The sequence below is a fragment of the Mobula birostris genome, chromosome 7 (genome assembly GCF_030028105.1).
Source record: "Mobula birostris isolate sMobBir1 chromosome 7, sMobBir1.hap1, whole genome shotgun sequence".
NCBI classification, from domain to species: Eukaryota; Metazoa; Chordata; class Chondrichthyes; order Myliobatiformes; family Myliobatidae; genus Mobula; species Mobula birostris.
The window spans coordinates 132,068,435-132,091,430 of record NC_092376.1 but is presented as its reverse complement, the minus strand read 5'-3'; the positions used below and the strand labels follow the sequence as shown (position 1 = coordinate 132,091,430).

Sequence of the window (22,996 nt, the reverse complement as noted above, 5' to 3'; positions counted from 1 at the left end):
TAGCATTGAATTCCACATGCCATTTTTTCAGCTTATTTTTCTAGCTGGTCCAGATTCCACTGCAAGATCTGATACCTTCCTCACTGTCCACTACACCCCCAAACTTGGTGTCATCTGCACATTTGCTGAGCCAGTTTACCACATTATCATCTAGATTGTTAACATAGGTTTCAAACAACAACAGACCCAGCACCAATTCATGTGGCACACTGATAGTCACAGGCCTCCAGTTAGAGAAGCAACTATCTACTATCATTCTCTGGCTTCTCCCATTAAGCCAATGTCAAATCCAATTTACCACCTTATCCTGAATGCCAAGCAACTGAAACTTCTTGACCAATCTCCCATGTGGGACCTTGTCAAAAATCTTTCTATGAGTTTAAGAGTTTGTGTACTCTGATCCAACTCTAAAATTCCAGGTATAGAAGAACATCCTAACTCTTGCACTCAGTATGGGTTAACTCACTCCAAAGAAGAGGCAGAGTGAAGTTTTTATAAACCATTTTATTTTAAAGATTTATGACTCCAGTTTGTGACAGTACTACAGTGATTTGCACATTTATGACATGCAGTGGAATTACAGTCTTCTATCAGATGGACACAGTTTACATTCTCATTTATCAGAGCGGCAGAATTTTAAGTTTTGCTGGGCTGCAAAAGGCTAACCTTTCTGACTTGCTATATAGAAGTGTCATTGCTGAAAATACTCAACCTTATCATATTCATCTTCATTTCAAGAAAATATCTTGATAGAAATAAAAGTTGAAAAGTTAAATTTGAATATTATGTTACTTTTCAACGCAGTTTCCTGAATGGAGCATGTAACATTATAAGATTTGTTTGCACTGCTTTGAAGCAAAGCACTGAAGAATGCTTAATGGCTTTGTTAAAGCCAATAAAATAACTTTGAATTCAGTACTCTTAAATAACAATGCTATTGATTCTATCAAAAAGCAAAGGCATGCCACCTGAGAATAAGGTTGAAAGCATTCATAAATCCATTACCTCTAAACTTGTGGCGCCTCTTTTTCTTAATTCACAGTCAGTAAAGATTACACCTCTGTATGCACATTTCATCTACAACTTAGTGAATATTAGCTTGAATGATGCAAACATTTGAAGACAAGCATGGCTTTCATAAATATTTTTCGTTATTACATATACTGTGTGTACCCTTATGTTGTGCATTGGAACTTCAACATTAAAGAGCAGAACATGTTTCCATAATGGTTAAGATAATGCTATGCTGTATAACTGATGAGTATGAGAACGGAGCTCAAGCGAAATACCCTGTTACAAAGACTGATTGAAAACTAGACAGGTGTTTTGACAGCATGATTAATTTCACACGTAGACAAAAAGACATCACTGTGGCTTTAAGTATAAATTATTGAATACACTTTTTTTTAGGAAAATGCATTTCCTTTCAATTTTCTTTTAGTATTGCAGTCTAACTGATATGGCTTTAACTATTGAAAAAGAGTTTAAACAAAGAAGCTTAACATCCCTAAATTAATTTTAAACATTAACTTAGGATTCTCCTGAATGGAGACCTGGTTTTGTTTTAGTAGGACTGCGGTGGGAAACAGCAAGCATTAACACAAATACAGCAACTCTCCTGCATAGTGGTTTGAAATCCAAGAACCAATACCTGAGATTTTTAAACTAATTTTCTCTAAATTTTAAACTAGTTTTATGCCATGGAAAGCAATTAAATCAGTGTATCCATAGAGAAAAGCTCTCTTTGGTTTGGTGTAGAATGAAATGCGGGTGAAACACAATTTATTAGACCACTGAAATTCAATAGAGCTGAAATAGCATTATATGCAAGCAGCAAAGTTTACCATCAAAGTAAAATCTACATTTATAGTACAAGTCAGCCTGTGCCACATCTGAAGACAAATTGCTAATAATTTCACTCTGTGGTAGCATCTTGAACAGATCAGTAATAAATAGTTTACTACTGAATAACTCTAATAGAATTTTCACTTGTTAATCTAAACTACTGGTAATGTAATTGGTATGCAGCTCAAGGGGAAAATATATCCAATGTTACTCATTTGTTGAAGTTAAAGTGATTTAAATACATTTTAAAAATTCTCCTGGTGGAATATCACTTAACCTGTTTTGCTTTAATGTTAAGCATTGTCTAATTACACTATTAAATGAAGTCTTGCCTAGTGACTGGTAACAAAGAAATATATAATATAAACCACTTATTTTTTTGTTGGAGAGAAATTTGCATTTTAATAAATACATAATCCAGGAATGTTAGAGTTTCTATTTGGCAATAATCTGTTAAATCTGCTAACTTTGCCTGTAATCATTGAGAATGTCTTTTTCCTACATATATTAATTATGTTGCAGAAAACCTATGCAGGATTATAGACCATGAGGATCCACAATAGAAATAGTTTCTGTTACAAAGAGTAACCAAAGTAATAAGAAATTACAAAAAATTACAAACATATAAAATATTAGGTAATGGCTACAAAATGTTAAACAGATTAAGAAAGAAGTTTCCTTAACATGATGGCAGTCATGCTAAATTATGGGACATTCATTGTCCCTGGAACAAAATCCTGCAATATCCCCCTTAATGGGGATATGGGAGTAACTCCAACACAGATTGAATACATTCATGATGATGGCTAATTACCACCAACTCCTTCACCAGAGCAATTAGGGATGGGCAATGCAAACAGGCCTTGCCAGTGATAGCCAGATTCATGAATCAATAAAAATGCAAGTTCATAACTTTGTATAATCAGTATTTGATTAGTTAACGAAGTTTTGACCTCAATATGCCAAAATTCTTCATTTCCTTCTAAACTCCCATCCCAACCAAGATTCTGACAGCCAAAGACATGAAAAGGATTATCTTTTGAACTAAGTACAGCTAAATATTAGAAAAAAAGTAATTATTGTAAAGGCCCTCCCCAACTCCAAGAGAAAGCTTTAGTCACTTCATTACTTTGGAATGATTAACGAGTAATTCAATATATTATTCATTTTAGCATTATATTGTGTAACTGTGAAGGAATTTGGATTAATATTTTGGTGGACTGTGTTCCATAGATCGATGATTAGCTGAGATGGTTTTAAATGCTGAAGGTCTAATTGGATTTAATTTAGTGCAACGGCAGTCTTATATTTTTTTCATTTTTAAGCAAACTTATTTTTTCTGTGACATACAGAAAATGATACTGCTACCTTTATACATTAAACCAGAGAGATCCTCATACCTTACCAAAAAAGCAATGATGATACATATCCTTACAACATAAAGATTATCAACTTATATCGCAAATTGCCATTTTTTAACAAAAGGCTTCTCCACATATAATATTTTACAATTTCACTATTTTAGCAAATCATGCAAGATATTTGCTACTAAACATTTAACTGCATAAAACTTTTAAAAATCTCAGTAGAAATCAGTGTGAAAATTTTCTGATCTTGCACACATACATCGCAGGGTGCCTAGCTGCATGCCACCCCAAGTTCTCCTGTAACAACCAACAACCAAGTCACACATCACAATACATTTAGCAGTATGGTAACTTAAAAAGGCAATCTCAAAAAAAGTCTGCAATACGGTAGAAAAGCTTAGCAATGAACACAACTTAATACTGCCAGCTGCGAGGTTAAGGGTTTCAGCATCACATGAGCATATATGGAGTCTACAATAGAGACAATTAGGAGTTTACATGAGGTCCACTGGTCTCCTGGACTCCTCATGCTCATGTTAACCCCCTCACCATGGCTTACATCATAGAGAGGCACAAAAAATCTTTGTAATTATATTGCAGTAGGAGTATAAGCAATTACTCTATTCAGAGAAAAGATGTATTGTAATATATGCTCAAAACCTATGTAAATCCTATTAATGTAACTTAAAATAATTTACAAAATTAAGTATTCTTTTGTTTTAAACTACTTCTTGAACATGTCTTGAAGTGGCCCAGGAAGATATTTAAGAACAGTATCGAGAATGCTTTCTTCCTCTTCTTCCTCCTCATCTCCACAGCCTGCAGGAATTGCTTTCTTTGGACGAGTCAAACTCCCTTCTATTGGGGCTTCCATTGCAGCCTTCTCCTCAGCTTCTTTTTCTTCCTTCTTTTTAAGGCCATACTAGAAGTTAAAGAAAGCGGTTAGTCTTAAAAAAAAACTTAACAATAGGCTGCCCTTGAAAAAAACAATGGTGTGGCATTTCCAAAATCAACACTGAAAATGGATCAAAACTGCATACAGTGCATTGTTTTAAAGTCATGCTAAAATCTCTTTACAACTGTTTTAAAACATTTGTATAATATTTGAATGTTTCTTGGAGCTACTGCAAGGGACTTTGCTGCAGATTGTTGTGCTGAAAGAAAGAATTACAGTTAATTGCAAGATCATATTTAATATATCTTCATAATTACATACAAATTACCCATGCGGCTCTATCACAAATATCATAATCCGGACCTGTAAAGGCTATTTCTCTCTCGAGAGTATAGGGTGACCAGGTGCCTGGGCAATTTCAACCTCCTTCCGTTTGCTTTCAGACAGATGACATGAGGCACATCAATTGTAAGTTAATATATGCTCAGCAAAATGAGTAATTGTTGATGAGCTTGTGGAAATTTAGCTCATAATAAAGATAAATTCCTAATTTGATTCAAGTTATGCCTAAAGCGATTTGAACTGAAGCAGCATCTATCTAACTGCTAATGTGCTAATAGAACTCAATCCTGTCAGCTCATCTGCATTTTAATTCATAGATATCACAGTGCAAGGTATGAGGACAACACAGGTGGGAGAAGAAAGTGTGGGTAAATGAATTTAAAGGAATGCAGATAGCTGAGGGAGTACGTCAGAATATAAAAGGTAAAGGAACACTTCTGTAAGTCCTTATAAAGATTTAAATGATATTTGAGCCTCTTAATGTTCTTAAACCTCAGGTGCACCAGGTTAGAGATCATGAATAAAGAAAGCTTCATAAAGAGATTTATGGCCCCAGCCAGTGAGCTCAATTACTTTCTATGTCACCTCATAGATTAGCAATTTTTCTTTAGTATAACTCTTCATTCAGTTCTGCTGATCAAAATAACCCCATAAGCTGCAACACTGCCTGCAAATGTGATTGATGGCATCTTAGTTAGTGGGCCATTATTTTGATATTTTCATTATAGACCTATGTTTTATGAATGTTGTTGTTGCTGTTCCTCTCCATGCCCTGTAGCAGATTGGGCGGCAAACTTGCCCTTTCTTTAATATTTGACTTTTTTTTAAAATGAGGCCGAGTTGCTAGCTCATCGCTCAACCTGGCACGGATGAAAAGCCTGCAAGAAGCCAGCTGGATTCGAACTTGGGACCACTCACCTCAAAGTCCAGTGTGGATGCCATTACGCCACCAGCCAGTCACACTTGTTGTTCTATTTATTTAAAAAGGCAGTAAATCCACTTTCACTAATCATCTACCAAAGTAAGATCTGACCTTGACTTTCTGGCTACAAGGATGCGTATGTTGTTTCTGGTCGATTAGAACTGAGAACATCTCATGTGAAGCAGCCCATATGAAATTGTAAGAGCCCTACTCTTCCTCCACCATCCCAAATAAGAGAATCAATTTTGAAGTGATATCTGTGTTACTTTATTCAAATGAAAACAACTGCTGCAGGGAATTCAGTGAATCTTTGTATCTTGCTGCCCTGGCCTCTAGTTGTCTTCTTAGGCATTTTTTGCTGGTTGACGATGACTTACTACCAACTCCACTTACTTCCATTCAAGAACTTGAATCATCAAGGCACAGAAGGCTATCGACCCAGTGTGGGGAAAACAGACTTGGAACCTTTATAGTTAATTACAATGGTCGTCATGGACATAGAGGGCCAAGCGCCTATTTCCATGCAGTATAACTTTTTATCTACAACCATTCTGGGGATTCTCAGGTAGCTGATAAAATCAGTGTAGGTCAGGAGGTACTTAGTGAGACAGGTGGTACATCCCTCCTGCTGTTGTGCTGAGCTCCTGATGATTACACTTGAGGTTCTAATTGCCAACCAGAATAAGCCTTTTCCATTTTAATTGGATGCTGTGATTTTTATGAGGTGGTGAAAGTGTTACATTCTTCCTTGAAGGAGGTTTTGAACACTTCATAGAATTATTTCCTTTTTCCTCAAGATAATCTCTTGTGTTTTCTAAAGTCTGGTGACTAAACATAATTAGGACCTCAGTATTAGGGATATTGATTTTGGGAGATTATGGTATTTCACTGTTTTTGACAATGGATATGAAGGATTTTGCAAAGATAGCAATGATGGTATCTCTGCAGAACTCTGAGATAAGCTGCTATAGGTAGCTTATGCCTCAAAAGTGTAAAGGATGCAGGTATTATTGCTTGGCAGATAATGAGTGTTGTGCTGGGTTTGATATTTTGATCTTCAGGCAATATTTGGCCCAAAAAATCCAAAGGCTCTGTTGATGCATAGGAAGTAACAGGGAATATCTGTAAGGATATTTGGCTACCCTGAGAGAAGACTCCCAAAGTGTGGGAAGTAGTCTATATTTTCCAGGCATTTGTGCACTTTTATTATCATTGAGGTTTTTTGCCGAGGACTTTCATTTTGCATACATTTGCTTGTTTTATCATCGCTTCTCTTTGTCACTATAATAGAAATGCTGACCTCTATAATCTATTTTAAACCAGCTTCAATCATTATTCATCAATATTTTTAAGTATTATTTATAATGTCACACCAGTGGGCAGAATTCAAATCTCTTTTTCTGACTTCCTACAATGAGTTGGTGTGTTATGTTGGTGATTTTGTACGTGGTGCAGGTCAGATGTTGGTTTTTATTCTGGTTCACTTGCAGCTCCATCTTGGAGCTTGGTGTATGAGCTTGATCAGTGATATTTTCTGCTTTCATAACTAAATCTGTGCCTGCATGGCTTGCTATTTTAACAGCTCAGATATAATTTAACAAGGTTGCATTTCTCAAATCCTAAATTCCATTGTCCATTTTCTCATTCTAACTATTCCCATTCACTCAATGACAAGGTAACCTTGTTCACAGTTTATCCTCATGGTCATCATGGTTTTAGCCAATCATAGACATCCTTCTCACCCTTCCTGCATTTATCAAACTTCCTCTGTCTCCTTCCCAGTTTGGGAGAAGGACCTTCAACCTGAGCATTAACCTACAATTGTGCTAGACCTATTGAGTATTTCCAGAATTTTCTGGTTTTATTTTGATTTTCACTTTTTTTTTAAATTTCCTTTAACTTCTGTATTAGTAACTTGTTGTCTGATTGCTGCTTGGAGTTCCAGGAGGTTTATTTTGCTAATCATATTTGTCTCTTTTTTTAAGCAATAAGTAGCTCAAGCTGCAATTACGTGTCAGTCAGGGCATAACTGTGGCAATAGTAAAACAATTTTCATGTTTGCTTATGATGTAGAAGGCCATTTGTCCCAGTCAGTCATGCCAGCTCACAAAGCAATCCCATTCCCCCACTAGTTCAATAACCTTTTTTCTGACACACTCATTAATTCTAACAAATAATCTATACTTCCATTTAAAGAGACCAATTAACCTATGCTTCTTTGGCCTGTGAGAGGAAACGAAGTATTCAGGGAAACCCATGCATTCAAAGGGATCAGATCCCATCTCCACACAGATGGCACAGAAGAATTAGATTTGTGAGGCAGCACTTGTGCTAATATATTATGCCAAAAAGGTTTAGGTCTTTTCACTCTCTGCATTTGACAAGGCTCCTGGATTCTTCTATGAACTTATTGAGTTTAATTTGTGCCACCTTTGGTGTATCTTCACATTTCAATCTCTCAACTCATGTTTCACCTGATGAGTTATTGCATTTAGTAGCACAATTTCTTTTCCTGGCCTTATGGCAAAATGAAATCCTAACTATGAATCCTCTAGAGTATTGGCACTCAACATAGGGTTATCTCATAGAACTGCCTTAGCAATTTAGTCGTGGTAGTCCATTACTACCTCAACTTGCAACTTCCTTCCATAGAGAGAGTAGAGAATTTATAACTCCAAAGGTCCCTATCTATATCAGTGTACCTTGTTTCTGTCAATGTACATCTGTTAGATGCAAGAATTAACTTGTACAATGGTGGGTTTCAAAATTTCTATCTCTCTGACAGGTTTGATTAGTGCAAGGCAACTCTTTAAATTTGCTAAAATTCATTCTGTAGGATTATGATCACAGATAATTTGCATTATTGTTTATCAGCTTGCCAGCTTCCTTATATTCTGAAGGATAAAAAATTAATAAAAACATGATTACAATTTGCCTCAATGGTCACTTTATTAATTACCTCCTGTATGATTTATAGTGGCCAATGAGTGTATGTTCAAGGTCTTCTGCTGCTGTAGCCCATCCACTTCAAAGTTTGACATGTTGTGCATTCAGAGATGCTGTTCTAAACACCACTGTCAGAATGCATGATTATTAGGGTTCTGTTGTTTGGTCTGAACAACAACTGAACCTTGTGAACATGTCTGCGTGCTTTTATGCATTGAGTTGCTGCCACATGATTGACTGATTAGATATTTGCATTAAAAGGAGGGGTACCTAATAAAGCAGCCAATAAGCGTATAACCTCATAGTTTGACACATCCTTCACTCGAACTCTACAATCAATGCAAAAGCACTTATTAAAGATAGATAGACAGTAACATCTTTAATATGTTATTTCTTTTCTTTAGCGTGCACCACATAATTTAAATTGTTTATTATCAATGTAATTTGGGATCCTGTGTTCCTGTTTCTCCCCATGGTTAACTGACAGGGTCGCTCATTGAAGTGAAAGATCAATGAATGAAAATACCTAACCTGTTCTAAAGTAAAGTAAAACTGTAAACTTTATATTTTAGCTCTCTAATTTTATCAAAAACAATGTTCCTGGTATATTAATGGCAGGATCATGAAGTCTTCCTGGCCATAAATGTTTGTCTTAGTGGTACACATTGGGCATAAGACATAAAGTTAATGGAAATTCAAAAATATTAATGGTACACTGCTCCTCGCATGATTTAATTTTCACTCTGCGATGACAGAAGTTTTAAACACTGTTTTATTGATGTGTTCTGAAGACTATTTTCTGAAATGACTATTTTAAAAAGAAGTAGCCAGAATTTGAGACCTCTGTTATAGGGAAAGACTGAAGAGGTTAGGGTTTTATTTCCTGGAGTACAGGACAATGAAGGGAGATCTTACAGAGATATATAAAATGATGAGGGGTTTAGATAGAGTGAATGCTTGCAGACTTTTTCTCCTCAGGTTGGGTGACATTTCGGGGAAATGTACGGAAGAAATGTGACAAATGTTCAGGGGATATTTGTGTGGAGCTCTGCATAGGTATATTCCAATGAGACAGGGAAAGGATGGTAGGGTACAGGAACCGTGGTGTAGAAAGGCTATTGTAAATCTAGTCTGGCAGAAAAGAAGAGCTTACGAAAGGTTAAAAAAACTAGGTAATGATAGAGATCTAGCAGATTATAAGGCTAGCAGGAAGGAGTTTAAGAAAGAAATTAGGAGTGCCAGAAGTATCCATGAGAAGGCCTTGGTGGACAGGATTAAGGAAAACCCCAAGGCATTCTACAAGTATGTGAAGAGCAAGGGGATAAGACATGAGAGAATAGGACCAACCAACTGTGACAGTGGAAAAGTGTGTATGGAACTGGAGGAGATAGCAGAGTTACTTAAGGAGTACTTTGCTTCAGTATTCACTACGGAAAAGGATTTGGCGATTGTAGGGATGACTTACAGCCGACTAAAAAGCTTGAGCATATAGGTATTAAGAAGGAGGATGTGCTGGAGCTTTTGGAAAGCATCAAGTTGGATAAGTCACCGGGACCGGATGAGGTGTACCCCAGGCTACAGTGGAAGGTGAGGCAGCAGATTGCTGAGCCTCTGGCAATGATCTTTGTATCATCATTGGGGACAGAAGAGGTTCCGGAGGATTGGAGGGTTGTGGATGCTGTTCCCTTATTCAAGAAAAGGAGCAGAGATAGCCCAGGAAATTATAGACCCTTGAGTCTTACTTCAGTAGTCAGTAAGTTGATGGAGAAGATTCTGAGAGGCAGGATTTATGAACATTTGGAGAGGCATAATATAATTAGGAATAGTCAGCATGGCTTTGTGAAAGGCAGGTCATGCCTAATGAGCCTGATTGAGTTTTTTGAGGATGTGACTAAACACATTGATGAAGGTAGAGCAGTAGATGTAATGTACAAACCCTATATGGATTTCAGCAAGGCATTTGACAAGGTACCCCATGCAAGGTCCTATTGAGAAAGTGAGGAGGCATGGGATCCAAGGAGACATTGCTTTGTGGATCCAGAACTGGCTTGCCCACAGAAGGTAAAGAGTGGTTGTAGATGGGTCATATTCTGCATGGATATCAATCAACAGTGGTGTGCCTCAGGGATCTGTTCTGGGACCCCTACTCTATGTGATTTTTATAAATGACCTGGATGAGGAAATGGAGGGATGGGTTAGTACATTTGCTGATGACACAAAGGTTGGGGGCATTGTGGATAGTGTGGAGGGCTGTCAGAGGTTACAGCGGGACATTGATAGGATGCAAAACTGGGCTGAGAAGTGGCAGATGGAGTGTGAGGTGGCAGATGGAGTGTGAGGTGGTTCATTTTGGTAGGTCAAATATGATGGCAGAAGATAGTATTAATGGTGAGACTCTCGGCAGTGTGGGATCAGTGAGAGATCTTGGGGTTCGAGTCCATAGGACACTCAAAACTGTGACGCAGGTTGACTCTGTGGTTAAGAAAGCATTCGGTGCATTGGCCTTCATGAATCTTGGGATTGAGTATAGGAGCTGATAGGTAATGTTGCAGCTGTATAGGACCCTGGTCAGACCCCACCTGGAGTACTGTGCTCATTTCTGGTCACCTCACTATAGGAAGGACGTGGAAATTATAGAAAGGGTGCAGAGGAGATTTACAAGGATTTTGCCTGGATGGGAAAGGATGCCTTATGAAAACAGGTTGAGTGAACTCAGCCTTTTTTCCTTGCAGTAGCAGAGGATGAGCGGTGACCTGATAGAGGTGTACAAGATGATTAGAGGCATTGATCGTATGGACAGTCAGAGGCTTTTTCCCTGGGCTGAAATGGCTGCCACAAGAGGACACAGGTTTAAGGTGCTGGGGAGTAGGTACAGAGGAGATGTCAGGGGTAAGTTTTTTTATGCAGAGAGTGGCAAGTGCCTGGAATGGGCTGCTGGTGACGGTGGTGGAGGTGGATATGATAGAGTCTTTTAAGAGACACCTGGGTAGGTACATGGAGCTCAGAAAAACAGAGGGCTATGTGTAACCCTAGATAATTTCTAAGGTAAGGACATGTTCGCCACAGCTTTGTGGGCTGAAGGGCCTGTATTGTGCTGTAGGTTTTCTACGTTTCTATGACACTCGAACTGGAGATCATAGATTTACGGTGAAAGGTAAAATATTTAAGTCAAAATCAAAGTAAATTTATTATCATAGTTCATTCTGTGTCTGTCACCGTGTAGTAACTTGAGGTTCATTTTTTGCAGGAATACTATAGAATTTGTGAAGAAACTTACATAAAGACGGACTGACAAACAACCAATGCGCAGAGTGAATCTGAGGGGGAACTTTTTCATTCTGAGGGTTTTGTGAATATGGAACATGCTGCCAGCAGATGTGCTGGATGTGAGATCAGTTGTAACTTTTAAGGGAAGTTGGATAGTACATGGATGGGTGGGATTAGATGAATATGGTTGGGTGCAGGTTGATGGGACCAGGCATTAGATCAGGTTGGATAGGCCAGATTGGCCAAAGTATCTGTTTCTGTGCCATGATACTCAATGACTGTGTAATGGTAGGACTCAATAACTAAAAAGTTAACATGTCAAAAATAAGCTGGTAATGGAAGGAGTTTTTTTTGAAGGAATTACACAACACAACATGGTAAATCTGTGATTTTTCAGAAATGCTGCTTTTTTATTTAAACAGCCCTAAGATGCCCAATACTTGGTTCATAAACATCACAATTGGTCCATCAGTAATTGATGGGTTTGGGAGGCATTAACTGTGTCCCAGACCACTATCAGAAACAGGTGGGAACTCCAGTTCTCCATAAGAGGTCTTATCCCCAGTTCATACATAGGTACTGGTTTTATTTCTGATTTCCAGCACCTGCATTGTTTGCATTTCTATCAGGTGGTTGGGAAAGTTTCTCATCCTGATAATTCCCAATAATTGTAGGCACTTCCAAGTAAACCCTGCTGAAAATAAAATAGAGCAATATACCTTTAGAATCCCAAGCATAGATGATGATAGCTTATGTATGGTATCATTCTTTATATGTCTTCACAATAAAGAAACAATCAGTTTTGATAAAAATTAGAAATACAACAATGGTCAGCAGTAAAGACAGCAAAATGCAAATAATAGACAGCACTTCTGATAGCATCTGTGAGGGAAAAAAGACCAGTAACATTTAGGTGTAGACTTCATCACAAATGTTCTGTTTGAGCAACTGTCATTTGAAATGGTGGCCCATCAATTTTTCTGAGGCACCAGCTGTGAACAATTTTAAGTGTATTTGAGTGGAGTGCAATTGAAATCATTTTGTGAGCTTCAAGTGTGCTGTAGAGTAGAATATTATGTAAAATCCTGCCAGTACTTTCACTACATCTGTGGGGTCATCAAATAAACATACATAACTTTGAACTTAATCCATTAGCAAGTAATCACTAACATTTTTATATCATTGCTTCCAGTCACTATCCTGAAAGATCTCTGCATTTCTCCATTTCTGAACACCTGGCCCTCCCTAGTTTTCATTGCTCTGACATCAGCATAGGATTTAAGCTCTTGCATTTCTCTCTGAGACCTCCCTTCCCCTTTCTCCTCACTTTAATAATTCATTAAAACAATTGCCAGGTTTTCTGCTTTCTGTTCTTGAATGGTGTTTTCTGGATTGGTGTTAAAATTTGTTTCATGTGATTTCTTTGAGGTTTCTTGAAATATTCCTTGTCATAGATGTTTTATAATCAAGTTATTACTGTTGCTAGTGGCTTTCATGTACTTTAAAATCACATCTGGGGAAAAAAAAAGGCTATTAAAAGCCCGGAACATGCTTAATCTCATCCACAGTTTACACTTACTATTCAGGCTATCCCCTAAACTAATGCCTGTCATGTCTGATCTTATGCTCATGCTTCCTCACAAAATAGAAATGTTTGTGAACAGTGACTCAAGTCTGGGCTATTGAGCACTCCTTTGGTCTAGTCAAGAGAACTGTGCCTCTTTTATTGAGAGGACTCTACTCCATTGAAGCAAAAATATCTTCCCTTGTTTTCCTTTTGTTGTCTGTAGGTAGTGTAGAGGTTATAGATACCAATTCAGCTCCTATCAGTTAATTGGGAAATGTATCCACGTCCTTTAAAAATTAGGTAATAGCTTCCATTATTTAATATCCTATGACCATGCAGCATGACAATTCTGGAGAGATTAAGCTATGTTTTCTCCTTTGTACTCATTATAAATGTTAAACAGTTTTAAATTCCAATATAATTTTAGTTTAAGAAAGATATGCCTGCACTCAGCGAATGGTTGTCATTTCAGCCACTAAATTATAGGATAGAAAATTAATTTCAATCACTTGCACACTGACACACCCAATGAGTAGGATTTGTGATAAAAGTGCAGAGGTTCTGCACAACTCATGCCTCTGTGCCTCTGGTACTGTAAGACTCCTGTGATTTATGCAGATCACGATGCTGACTCTATTTAATAACATTTTATATAATATTTTCAGAGATAGAATTGTATACTAAAATTAGCTGTTGTTTTTAAGTTGCTTGTGATTCATGCTCCATTACTTACTGTCCACTTGGAAGTTTTATTTTATGTGAATCGTTCTGATTATTTATTTTTAGTTCTTACTTCTGCAGGTTTTGGCAATGACTACATTTAGGGATTTCATCCAAATCCCCATGACTTCAACAGAAACTGTAAGAACATTTCTAAACTCAGTAGCAAAGGTGTTCCATTTCCAGAACTTGTCCTTTGTCAGCTCTGAAATGGAAAGAAGCTTCATTCAGCTTTTGGAGAGAAAATGGTACCAAAAGAGCAACTACTGGCTGTCCCAAAGTAGAGTTCCCGAAAATGCTTGGTGCACACACATTTTCCTGCTCAGACTGGATCCAACACTGAATCTGGAGCTGAAATATCAAGTGGGGTAGTTGAATCACAGAATTGGTGAAAGATTGTAGAATGGAAGGAAACTGTGTTTTCCCGTCAAGTCCATACTGGCTATATACAAGAACTACTCAGCTAGTGTCAATCCATAGTTATCTTCCCAAAACAAGATGAAGTCTATGGTGTTCAACAAAGCTGGCAATTGGTTTCACAAGGGGAGCCCTGACTAACAAAGTAGCTTAAATACAGGAAACAACAGGAATTCTGCAGATGCTGGAAATTCAAGCAACACACATCAAAGTTGCTGGTGAACGCAGCAGACCAGGCAGCATCTCTAGGAAGAAGTACAGTCGACGTTTCAGGCCGAGACCCTTCGTCAGGACTAACTGAAGGAAGGTAGGCACAGTGCTGCTTTGATGATGCAAGTTCTGTTCCTGGCAGGTTATTACTTACCTTTAACTGACAGGCTGTGCAGGCTGGCAACTCCCAATCTCCACCCAGCCAACAGAAGTTACAGAAACATAGAAAATAGGTGCAGGAATAGGCTATTCGGCCCTTCGAGCCTGCACCGCCATTTATTATGATCATGGCTGATCATCCACTTGGTTCCAACTCAGCACCTGTGGTTGGAACCACAGCTATTGTGCATGGTCCTTTGTTCACTCATTGATCCAGCTAGCCTCAATCACTTGCTTCTAGTCTTCAGTTACCTTGATACTTGTGTTAAGTATCTGTTCTCTTTTGTTTTGTGGCCCCTTGTGGTGTGTTATTTTGCACTTATTAGTAAAATGTCATTTTTGCTAAATGTTTCTGCTGCTCGGCTTTTGAGTCAAGGGTCCACTACATTTCCTGACGGGATGAGTGAATCAACAAATAACTGAGCAGAGTGCACTCAACTAAAGGAAGTCGTCCATCGACAGTAGCACATAATCCCAAAGCAGCAGGAAACCATTGACCACTCGCCACTCTCAGTCAACACTCCGTCTCAATGCAGTAACCTCTCATCAGTCAACCTCCCCACTTGGAGCTCAAATGTTTCAATGGACCCCTAACCCAATACCATAACTTCCTAGGCCAGTGTAGTTTATACTTCGAGATCCAGCAATTTCTGTATTCTAAGGTTTGGGCCAAGACTCCCTTTGTTATCCCTCTCCTGACTGGGCCACCACTAACTAGGATAATAAAACCACCATTTGGAATAAATGTGAGGGACTCACCGGTGAGCAGAAGGGGGCAGCAGATCAGGTATTTCGCCTGCATCAAGGCTCATGCTCAATGCTGGATTACACCATGGAATTCAGTGCCTTACACTGAAGTGCAGCTGGAATGCCCATTATGAATGGCCTCTCAGAATGCTTCAAAGATGAATTGTTTACCCAGGAGATATTCACCAACCTTGAAAGTCTCATCACTCTAGCCCTTCAAATTGACAACTGTCTTTTGGAATGATGCTCCAACGAGAACACCAGTACTGTTCCCAGAACAACTTCAGTTTGCATCACCCTCATCAGAAATGCATTCGGAGCCCATGCAGGTAGGGAGAGCTCTTTAATCCCCCAAGATCATGAGCGCTGATGGAGAAACAACTTGTGCACTTACTGTGGAGCCACAGATTACCCATGCATCAAGTGCCCACTGTGTCCAGGAAAACGCCACCAATGGTAAAAACAAGGGGCTTCTAACTGGCAAGCTCTCCCTGGCTTCTCATTCCAGAGCAATAGCCTGACTCAGCCCCTGTCCTCCTCCATACCCCAATGGCTCTATGCGCACAGCAGACAACTTTCTGAACTGAACTCTGTGGGCAGTTTGGACTCCCCCTAAGCTTAGCTCACCACTTCTGCATCATGGATATTGACGGATGTCCTCTGGGATCTGGGATGGTTAGTGTGCACACAGCCTAAGCACATGAACTTTGGAGGGCACGTGAGTCCATCTAATTCCTCCCCATCAACTCCATCTAATTCCTCCCCATGAACTTGCCCAACACTCTACTCATCTCTCCAGTCATGACGCTCGTTCACCTGGTCATCCTGTTCACTGCTGAGTTGGGGACCCACCTGCCTGCAACTTCAACTACCTTCACCCAGTAAATCCATGGAGGAAGCTCTCAACCTTCCCAAACTCCCACAGGAATGTGATGACTTAGCCATTGCCTTAAGTAAAATGGAAGCCAGACCACACGACTGTGAGATCAACCTTCTCCAGGGCAAGACCCCTCCTTGCAGTTGTCTGTTCTCTTTCTCCCCTCCTGAGACCTAAGCCCTGAATGGCTACATTGCCAATGCACTAGAACACAGTTTCATTTGACCACCCCAGTCCTAGCTGCTGCAAGATCCTTCTTTGTCAAAAAGAAGAAAGAGGGTATTCGAACCTGTATCAACTACCATGAACCCAATATATTTACCATTATGAACCGCCAGTCTCTCCCCTGGAAGGATAGCACATTCAAAATACCTTCTGCAGTACCCAGATCTTTACCAAACTGGTTCTATGACAGCGTACAACCTGTTCTGCATTAATCAGGGAGATGAATGGAGGACAGTGTTCATAACACATATTGGCCTCTACAAATACTTGGACTTTCAGTTATTTTCAACATTGCAGTTATTTTCCAAGCCTTCATGAACGAGATCCTTTGAGACATACTACATCAGTATGTGTTTGTCTACCTTGACAACATCCTCATATTCTCCAAGGACTCCCAAGACCATGTTTGTCATGTCCATTCAATCCTTTATCGTCTCCTCAAGAACCAGCTGCACTGCAAATTAGAAAAATGTCAGTTCCACACCACAGACGTTTCCTTCCTGGGTTACGTCCTTTCACCTCAAGGCTTAACCATGGACCCAATGAAAGTGCACACTGTCACTGAATGGCCCCGACCGTACTCACTCAAACAGACACATCACTTGTTGGGCTTCTCCAAATTTTTCCAACTGCGTTATCAGGAACTACAGCCAAATCCCCCCTCTTCTCACCTCCCTCACCGTCACCTACCTCACAGATGACCTGCAGCGGACCACAATTTTGAACAGCTCAAGAGACACTTCACCACTGCTCCCCTTCTCCACCATCCAAATCCCTCTAGACCTTTTATGCCAGAGGTGGACACATCTGCCAAGAGCGCCAGAGCCATCCTCTCCCAATGAGGACTGGACAGGAAAACACACCCTTTTTGCCTTCTTCTCAAGCAAGTTCAACTCTACATAGCATTGTAATGGAGTAGGAGGTAGGGGGCTTCTCACCATTCAGTGGTCCTTGGAGAAATGGAAACATTGGCTGATGGGACACACCGATCTTTTCAATATCTTGACTGACTACCAGAACTTCATATCCATTCACTAGACCCACCAACTCAACCCACGTCAGGCTTGCTGGGTCCTCTTCTTCAAGCAATTCAACTTCAGCATCTCCTACTGACCCAGCACAAAGAACATTAAGACGGATGTGCTGTCACGACGGCTTAAACCAGCTGAAATGGAGATGGACGCTCCGTCCATATTCCACCCTCGCAGTTCCTTGCTCTGATCATCTGGGATCTGGGATCTGGGATCTGTCAGGCCCTACGCAGGAGCCTGCTCCCACTGGCACACCTGACAACATGCACATACTCCAGTGGGCCCACTCCTCTTCCCTCTCTGACGGACTCTGATGTACATCAGTTCGTCACTGCTGGTCCTAGTGTTCTGCTTTTGGGTCAAACCTACAATATATTTTCTGAGATTTACTGCCCCTCTGTTTATTCTTTATGGTCTTAATTTAAAGTCTTCTAATCATTAGCTCCCCTTCACCAATCATTAACTCTGCACATTTCAGGCCTGCATTAGGGAGGTTTCTAAAATTACTTGCTCAAGCTTCCCCATTTTGAAGATATTCCTGTACTGAACTCATGCTGTTACATCAATCGCCTCCAAAGATATCAGACTTTTAGCCTCTGTGTACCAAGGACATGTCTCCTTCAGGCACTCTACAGCACTAGCCTGTCCACATCCGACCCCTTTGCAAGCACTCTTTAATCTCGATCATTTTGTTACGCCGTCCATTCAAACGTTGGCCACACTAATAAAAAGTTGAACGAGCTTTGTTCATCTCGCAGGATGCTCTTTAAAACCTAATTACAAAGATCACCTATAATGGGCTACATGCTGACAACTGCAAGGAGTTGGAAAAAATTAATAGGGAACAGAGCAATGAAACTTCAGCATGGTCTAACACAGAGAAACCTGATGGAACTGTTGCAAACTCCACAGTTAAAGTTTTTGCTCCTTATGGAACTTCCATGAGAAGTGGTCCGAAGTGCTATTTAGTCAGCAAAATCAATTTCAACAACCTTTATCCTTTACCTGAACATGTTCCTACTTGTGGTAAGTGTATTAACATAGCAGATCAGTCAATCATCAGGAAATAGATTAATGAAGATTGTTGTCGAAGGGAGTTAAGCTCTGACATCATATAAAGGACTTCAGCTTTAAGTATTTATATATATCACAGGGGTTGCAAAAGTGTGGCTGCAGCAGACGTCAGATTTCAGTGAGGAAGTTGTTATGGATGTACAGGAATTTCACACATCATTCAAGGTCAAACTTGTTCATCTTTTGTTACAACAGTTTCTGCAGCTTTCGGTATATATAAATAAATTTCAATGCATGTTCAGCTTCACTAAGGGTATGGGCCCTGCAACCCAATCACTATTGCACACTGATTAATATAACAGTGTCTTACTCCACTAATAGGGCATGTGACATAACCCACAGTTTAAGCACATGTTAATTGCTCATCACGTCACACTGGAACCAAGGCTGCACATAAAAGGCTATTTTTAGTCTTTTTAAACCTAATGCTATTGGGGATAAAATTTGATTTCTAGTGAAAAAGAAATTTGAAGAGTGCAAATTATTTTGCCAATCTATATTACCTTTTTCATTTTGATATTTCTACACAGAACTACTTACTAAATAATCAGCAAACACCTTAAAAATATTGAGGTCCTTCCAACCTACACCATGTGCATTTCCATCCAAATTATGCAAAGGAATACTGATATCCCTGATTAAATTTTGTTTCATTCTTTGTGTCTCTGGGTAACGCAATGAAAATTCTAATAATGTTTGATAATAAGTCATCTACTTAGCACCTATAATATAAATAACTGTGCACTAAGTAATCATTTATGATAGAATAAGTCTGTCTCAATCCATGCGATCCTTGAGGCACACAGATATGAGACATTAAGAAATGTGAAATGACAAGATAACTTGTATGTTTCTTGGAGATGAGTGAGACTGGTTTGGTTGATAATGTAAAATTTATTAAGAAATAATTAATTTTAGAATTGTACCTGAATGGCATACATTGATTAGAAAAGAAGCACTGGCGTTCTTGATTATATATGTGTGAGTAGTGAACAAGCTCAACGGAGTTCTCCTCAGACCGGAATCATGATCAATGCCAACGACCTTTGAGATTCTCCAGAGCAGTCGTTGGAAATTGGAATCAACAAGCAAAAGAGCATGAGATTTGTTCTTTCATCACCCATTCTACACTGTGTTTTTGACTTACTCTTTAGTATATCTAATATACTGTACATCTTTCTTATCTCTTGTAATACTTTAAATAAATACCCTATAGCAACATTGAAGTGTTCTTTCTCCTTCCTTGAACCGAGTAATCAAAACCTGCTTATTTCCCATTACAAGCTTTGAGCATGTAATGAACTCTTTTCCCCCACCTTCCTGATAATCTGTAACCATGACACAGTTTGGGTAAGCTGCCTATTGTGGAAGTCTGGTCTGCTTCATGCCAAGGGAATGGTTCACGTTTTAAGTGAACCTTTATTGTTAGAGGACAGCGTAGTGTAGAGTGGGTAATTCTGAAGAGGACTCTTGTCCTTCATACATTGATTACCGGGTAGATCTGTTTCAAGGACCGAGTCAAGGATGGCTTGAAGCTCAGTCTCAGAGCATACACAGCATGAAAGCCATTTGCATAGTTCAGTTCACTTACTAATGTACAGGTGACCTTAGTTCTAGAGTGCAAGTGCAGTAGGCTGTACAATTTCCAATTAGTTCAGTAACTTTGCTCCATTCCCACTGTGAGGAGACGATGAGAATGTGGGAAATAAAATAATGGAATTAATGTGATTGGGTGGTTGGCAATCAGCATGGACTCTGAGCCAGGAAGACTCTTTCTATGCTGTATCTCTGTGCTGTAATATGCTAGAGGTGAGGCTCAACAATGCAGCAAGGATGATCAAGAAAGGTATTGGGGAATGGAGCAGCCTTGTATATACCTACATTAAAATGCATCCAGTGCTTGAGGCTCTAAACTATTCATTAAACCAATGAATGAAAATTAACATCAGAAGCAAAGGATTGCTTCATTCCTTAAACTGTGTTTGCCATTTGTCATGCTGAAGCTTATTTTGTGTTGCAAACTTTAAATAAGTAGCTTTGTTGCAGAACAATTACATTGTGCCTTCTTCTGTAATAATAACTTTTCAAGCATACATGTTACAAATATAACTGAGAACAGTTTAAACAGGTGAAGTTAACAGTGGCAGCTAAGTTTGTTTACCTTGTCCCGTATTTGTTGTCGTACTTTTTCCCGTTCAGCTTCCATTCTAATATGCTTTTGCTTACGTTCATCTTCTTGTTGACGAAGGGCCTCTTGTCTCTCTTCTTCCTTCTTCTGTGCATCTGGGTCTTTCTCCTCATCACCCCCCAACATCTTCCCCATGTCTTTAGTGGCCCCTGTATGAAACATTCATGAAGATTGCCAAGAATAAGATATTATACGTGAGACACAACAAACTTGACATCACATAAACTCTTGATGTGGGTGTGGAGTTAGGCCTCACCTAGCAATGCACAATTTACAGTATTGAAAAGGTTTGTGTCAGAGATAAATAATGACCAAGCAAACTGCCTTGTCACAGCTGTCCAAGGGTCTAGGTCCAGCAAAACAGCAGTTCCTAAAGGGCTATGGTTTGACCTACAGTAAGCCAGTGCTTTGGAAGGAAGCATGCAAAAATTGTTTAAGGAGGCTGAAATATCAACTATGTCTTGATGAGGATGTTGCACTCAATGAAGATATTTTTACTATGGATTGAGGGTTTCCTTCCACAGATAGCAGTTCTATAATGGATGTCAGCCACTTCCCTTCCTTTGCTAGAAAATTAGGATGACATTTGCTAGGTATCCAGGGCCAGGACAAAGATTGGTGAAGTTGTATATGTTTCTTGTGGACCAGTCAGTCTTGGTAATGTCTGCATTCACATCAGATTAGGTTATGGTACATATTTTTATTGTCACAAGGGTACGTCCATTCTTCAAGTTCAAGTTTATTGCCATCTGGCTGTGTGTGTATATATATATATATATATACACACACACATATATACATACACACACACACACACACACACACACACACACACACACACCCAGATGGCAATAAATTTGAACTTGAAGAATATATATATATATACACAACCAAACGAAACAATGTTCCCACAGAGCATGGTGCACCCAATACATATATCACACACAGCACCTAAAACAAAATATTACTACAAATAATAAAATTTAATTCAAATTACATGTGAAATGTGCAGCACAAGTAAACAGTAGAGTAAACAGCTCACTGTCCTAGTGATGAGACTGCGGTGGTGATGGGATATACATTAGTCTTACAGCCTGGAGGAAGAAGCTGATAGTCAGTCTTGCAAATCTAGTTCTGATGCTCCTGTACTTCATTCCTGATGGTAATGGGTCAAATAATTTGTGTTATGGGTGGTAGGAATCTGTAACAATGTTTCATGCCCTTTGCATAATACACTCCCGGTAAGTGTCAAAAATAGGGGGGGAGGGAGACCCCAGTGATCCACTCGGCGGTTTTTACTATCCTCTGTAGGATCTGCCAGTCAGATGCCTTGCAGCTTCCATACCACACAATGATGCAGCCTGATAGGATACGCTCCATGGTGCTCCTGTAGAACATTATTAGAATGGGGGCAAAGAACCTTGCACACCTTGATCTTCTCAGAAAGTGTAGACATTCTTGACTAATGAGGTGGTGTTGCAGGTCCATGTTAGATTGTCCATTGTGTGCACATCATGGCAGTTTATGCTTTTCATTCTCTACGGCAGAACCACTGACATCCAATGGAGAGTGGTTGACCTATGCCTTCCTGAAGTCCATAATCATCCCTTTCATCTTGTCAATGATGAGACTCAGGTTGTTATTTTCACACCATTTGGCAAGCCTCTCTACCTCCTCTCAGTATGCCGCCTTCTCATCATTGCTGACGAGGCCAGCCACTGTAGTGTCATCTGCGAACTATATGATGTGGTTTGAGCTGAATCTGGTAGTGTAGCCGTGAGTCAGCAGCATGAACAGCAGTGGGCTGAGAACACAACCCTGGAGGGCACCTGTGCTCAGCATGATGGAGCTGGAGATGTTGTTGCCAACTCAGACTAACTGGGATCTTTCTGTCAAAAAGTCCAAGATCCAGTTACAGAGAGGGGTGTTGAATCCAATCAAGAAAAATTTACCCACCAGCCTCTGAGGGATGAAGGTGTTAAACACTAAGCTGAGGTTGATGAACAATATCCTGGGTTATAGGGCATCATTTTCTATATGGGAACAGATGGAATGGTGGGCTGAGGCTATGGCATAAACAGTGGACTGGTTTACGTGGTAGACCAATTGGAAAGGGTCCAATATAGTTGGAAGATGGGACTTTATATGATCCATTATCAGCTGCTCAAACCACTTAACAATTTTTGAGGTCAGTGCC

At 39.5% G+C, this 22,996-nt stretch overlaps 1 protein-coding gene across 5 annotated transcripts in view; it reads right to left on the bottom strand.

Moving 5' to 3' along the window:
* Positions 1–507: 507 nt before the first annotated feature.
* LOC140200823 (complexin-2) overlaps positions 508–22,996 on the bottom strand; it is a 153,787-nt gene continuing 131,298 nt past the window's right edge. For all 5 annotated transcript variants that reach the window (XM_072264442.1, XM_072264443.1, XM_072264445.1 and 2 more), the window contains exons 3-4: positions 20,773–20,948; positions 508–4,134 (exon numbers count right to left, since the gene is read on the bottom strand). In XM_072264442.1, coding sequence (XP_072120543.1) covers positions 3,937–4,134; positions 20,773–20,948 — 374 coding nt within the window. In that variant the 3' untranslated portion in view covers positions 508–3,936. The remainder of the gene's footprint in view (positions 4,135–20,772; positions 20,949–22,996) is intronic.